This window comes from Carassius auratus, chromosome 5, assembly GCF_003368295.1.
Source record: "Carassius auratus strain Wakin chromosome 5, ASM336829v1, whole genome shotgun sequence".
NCBI classification, from domain to species: Eukaryota; Metazoa; Chordata; class Actinopteri; order Cypriniformes; family Cyprinidae; genus Carassius; species Carassius auratus.
In genome coordinates this window covers 1,626,414-1,630,522 of record NC_039247.1, presented here as the reverse complement: position 1 = coordinate 1,630,522, position 4,109 = coordinate 1,626,414, and the positions used below count along the sequence as shown (strand labels likewise).

The 4,109-nt window shown below is 36.7% G+C and overlaps 1 protein-coding gene across 2 annotated transcripts in view; it reads left to right on the top strand.

Moving 5' to 3' along the window:
- Nucleotides 1-2,696, top strand: part of ythdc2 (YTH domain containing 2) — a 15,752-nt gene extending 13,056 nt beyond the window's left edge. For both annotated transcript variants that reach the window (XM_026243849.1, XM_026243839.1), the window contains exons 27-29: nucleotides 96-302; nucleotides 1,922-2,104; nucleotides 2,193-2,696. In XM_026243849.1, the coding sequence (XP_026099634.1) occupies nucleotides 96-302; nucleotides 1,922-2,104; nucleotides 2,193-2,246 (444 nt within the window). In that variant the 3' untranslated portion in view covers nucleotides 2,247-2,696. The remainder of the gene's footprint in view (nucleotides 1-95; nucleotides 303-1,921; nucleotides 2,105-2,192) is intronic.
- Nucleotides 2,697-4,109: the final 1,413 nt, after the last annotated feature.

Genomic DNA, 4,109 nt, shown 5'->3' with positions numbered 1-4,109 from the left:
GTCCTCATATATCATATATCATATATATATATATCATATCGTATCATATATATCAGGTGTGTTCAGGTGTTGTTCTGTGTGTGTTCCTGATGCAGCGCTGCTCGTCTCCGTCCACACATGCGTCCAGATCGAGCATCCGCTACTTCATCATGAAGAGCAGTAACATGAGGAACATCGATCTGTCCCAGCAGAGGGGAATCTGGTCCACGACGCCCAACAATGAGCACAAGCTCACGCGAGCCTTCATCGAGAGCAGCGCAGTCTTCCTCATCTTCTCCGTTCAGGGATCCGGACACTTCCAGGTCTGTTTCCCTCCGCTCGGTTTACCATGACACAAACCGCACTTACACCCTCCTACAGATCACCCCGGTTTAAAAAAGGACAATAAATTGCCAAGTCACATTTATTTACCGTATTTTTCCGGACTATAAGTCACACTTTTTTTCATAGTTTGGCTGGTCCTGCGACTTATAGTCAGGTGCGACTTATTTATCAAAATTAATTTGACATGAACTCAGAGAAATGAACCGAGAGAAAACATTACCGTCTCCAGCCGCCAGAGGGCGCTCTATGCTGCTCAGTTCTGCTGTAGTCTACACTGAACACATAGAGCGCCCTCTCGCGGCTGGAGACGGTAATGATTTCTCTTGGCTCAAAATAAATGTGACTTATAGTCCGGTGCGACTTATATGTTTTTTTCCTCATCATGACGTATTTTTGTACTGATGCGACTGATGCTGTGTTCACACCAAACGCGAATAGAGCGTCAAATTCACGTCTACCGCATCTAGTTTGCCGCTTGACCATTTTGAGATCATTCGATTCATTTGCGCGTGAAATTAACTTCACAACAGACGCGAATTCGCGTCATGGGGGGGCTTCTGCCCGATGAGTTCACGCAGCATTTTCAACCGCCATTTTTATTCAGATAATTTTCAAAATATTACTGTTACTGTGTCATGAAATGTAGTTTTAAAAGTATTTCAGGTGAGAATGTAGTTGTTTTAAACTCAAATATGCGGTTTATTTATAATGACAGCGTCTATTTAAAAAATTTATTTCACCAAACTCGGAGATGAGCTCCATGCGACCAGCGGGAGCTCCGTCATCATGTATCCGCCGAGAGCAGCCTTACCTCGGCTAGATCTTCTGACATTTGCCGCTGGCTCTGATGTCTCTTTAGTGGTTCAAGATAAAATATAATTTGTTTGGGGTAAAATGAAACGTTTCTTATCTTTGGCCTTTATTCAATTTATCTATTAATATTTTTTTTTATGTATATGTAGGTCCTTTTTATTCCTGTCTCTATAGAAATATGCGCACCGGGCTTAACACCCCATTCGCGCCGCGAGACATCCAGACGCGCGTAAACGCGCCTTTGCTTTTTCTTAACATTGAAATCATTTGCGCCAGCTCTATTCGCGTTTTGGTGTGAACACAGCATTATACTCAGGTGCAACTTATAGTCCGAAAAATATGGTATATGTATTACAAAAACTCTGAACTGACAAAAAATATCTACTTCTAATTCTGAAGTACTATGACTTATTTATTTTAAAATATTTCCTCTCTTCAAAAAAAACATTTATAACTTTTTTTGTCTTCAGAAAAAAAAAACGTTTTTTTTCTTTTCAAATAAAATTTTTTTTTATTTAAAAAAAAAAAGTAAATTTGTTTTTTGCTCCCTTCAAAAAAAGGTCCATCTTGATTTTTTTTTTTTTTGAGAGTTTCTGTAATACAATTACAATACAGATTGTGACAAAACCCCATCAGGGTAATAAACAGGATGCTAACAGAGTAAATTCCTCCATAATGTTTGAGCTGTGGACCGGCTCGACTGTTCAGCTCAGCTCTGAATCTGTCAGTCATGTGTCTGGCTCTGCGGTGTGGTTTATATGTCCGAGTGTGTGTGTGTGGGCAGGGGTACGCGCGCATGGCGTCGGCGGTCAGCGGCGAGCGCTGTCTGGACTGGGGTTCGTCCGGTCTGGGCGGTGTGTTCGGGGTGGAATGGATCCGTAAGGAGAGTCTGGCGTTCCAGCTCACGCAGCAGCTGCTCAACCCCTGGAACGACAACAAGAGAGTCCAGATCAGCCGAGACGCTCAGGTCAGAACACACACACACACACACACACACACAGACCGAGTGATGATGATGATGAGGGTTCATGTGTGATCTGTGTGTGTCTGAGCAGGAGCTGGAGCCGCAGACAGGAAGTCAGTTACTGCAGCTCTGGGAGCGACTCTGAGCCCATCACATGCATCGCTGTGATCTTTGTGAGGATTAATGCACTTAAATCTTCTTCCTTCTGGCTGTAGAACGTAAAAATGAACGTCAGCGATTAAATGTTTTATGAATCTTGTGTTTTTAAATCGTCACCGAATGCGTTGGCTCTGATCAGTTCACTGTGCTGCTTTTAATTGCTGTGCAAATGTTTTTGTCATCTATGATGACTTTGCACAAAGTGTTCACTATCGCAGGGTTGAAAGGTTTGTTTAGCAGATAAAGAGGAAGAGATGAAATATTTAGTGAGACAGAAGGACAGCTTGGAGTTTCTGTGTTCTTGGTTCATTGTTTTGTCTGTTAGCTGATCATTAACTGACACGTTTATGTTGTGAATTAAACACTGAAAGCTGCTATAATAATCCAGCCGGGCATTCTCAGTGAAAACTAAATAAAGTTGAGTTTTCTGAGGGTCCACTGTTCGTCTGTGCCATGATGTTCATTTCTCGTGTCATCTTTAGAGACGCAGGTCTGTCATCTACTATAAAACATGCTGGTTTCTCTTGTAGAGTCATGGAAATATTAAATTCCTCATGAAAATGATTAAACACTCCTAAATTAATCATCTCCAAGTCATGGAAAATATGTCTTGAAAATCAAAAATAATCTCCCAAAACCTCATGAATTTTATAAAATCTTCAAAAAGTCATTAAAAGAACTCGTGACTATTTAATAAAGTCTGAAATTCATGAAAACAATTTATGAAAATGTAACATTTTTAAAGTCATAAATATTAAAAACTCATGAAAATGAACCAAACCTTGAGTTCTTGAAAAAAAAAATCGTGAAAATGTTTAATATCTCAAAATTAAGAAAATGTAAAATCTTAAAGTCATTAAAAATGTATGAAATCTTAAATAGCCATGAAAAATTTTTTTTGAAACAAATCTTGGAAATTGATGTAAATTTGTAAAAAAAAATAAAAAATAATGACAATAAAATCATGAAAATTAGCCAAATCTCGTATAGCCATGAATATTGAACTTAACCACACAAAAGTCATGAAAATGAACAAAATCTTCAAGTAATGAAAATATTTAATCTCAAAAAGTCATAAAAATACGGAGGCCATAAAGGACATAAAAAAATAAAAACTTTAATGTGTGCTTGAGAAATATTTCGTGAGCTCACACGTTACAGTTTCACATAATTTACATAACTGAGATCTATTTTGTCCATCGATATGAAAACATTGTTTCTTGCATCCAACACAGATAAATCATCACTTAGCTTCATAAGAACAGCTTTATTTCACTGGAAACAATATATATAGTATCTCAGAACTGTACAACTTCTCAAAACTTTGATGAAAATGAGCGTAGACTCCATCTACGTTTTGATTATCTTTCTGAATCCATTTCAAAGTCTTTTTTCAGCCTTTTGTTTCAAATGTTATTTGTTTCTTTATTTTGTTTACTTATGAAACTTAAGCACATTCAAGTGTTTATAAATAAGAATGCATAAAGCTAGAATAAAATGTATTTTGTTTACAAAATAATAATATAATGAAATATAATGCTAATAATAAACAGAATAGACAATACATGGAAAATAAATCGCTAAATGGTCATAAAAATATAGATGAAACAATTATGAACGTAAAAACATGAAAATATTGAAATGATGTCATTCGTAACTCTTTGAAATAATTTCAAAATTGTTACTTTATTGTAACATGTCATAAAATGTTTATATTAGTGCTACCAGTATTACAACAACATTAACATTGTAACTTATTTGTAACATTTGAACTTTTAATTTAATGCAATGTTTTGTCATTGCAATCTTCACTAACAACTGCATTTGGATTATATGTAAAGCTAAATTC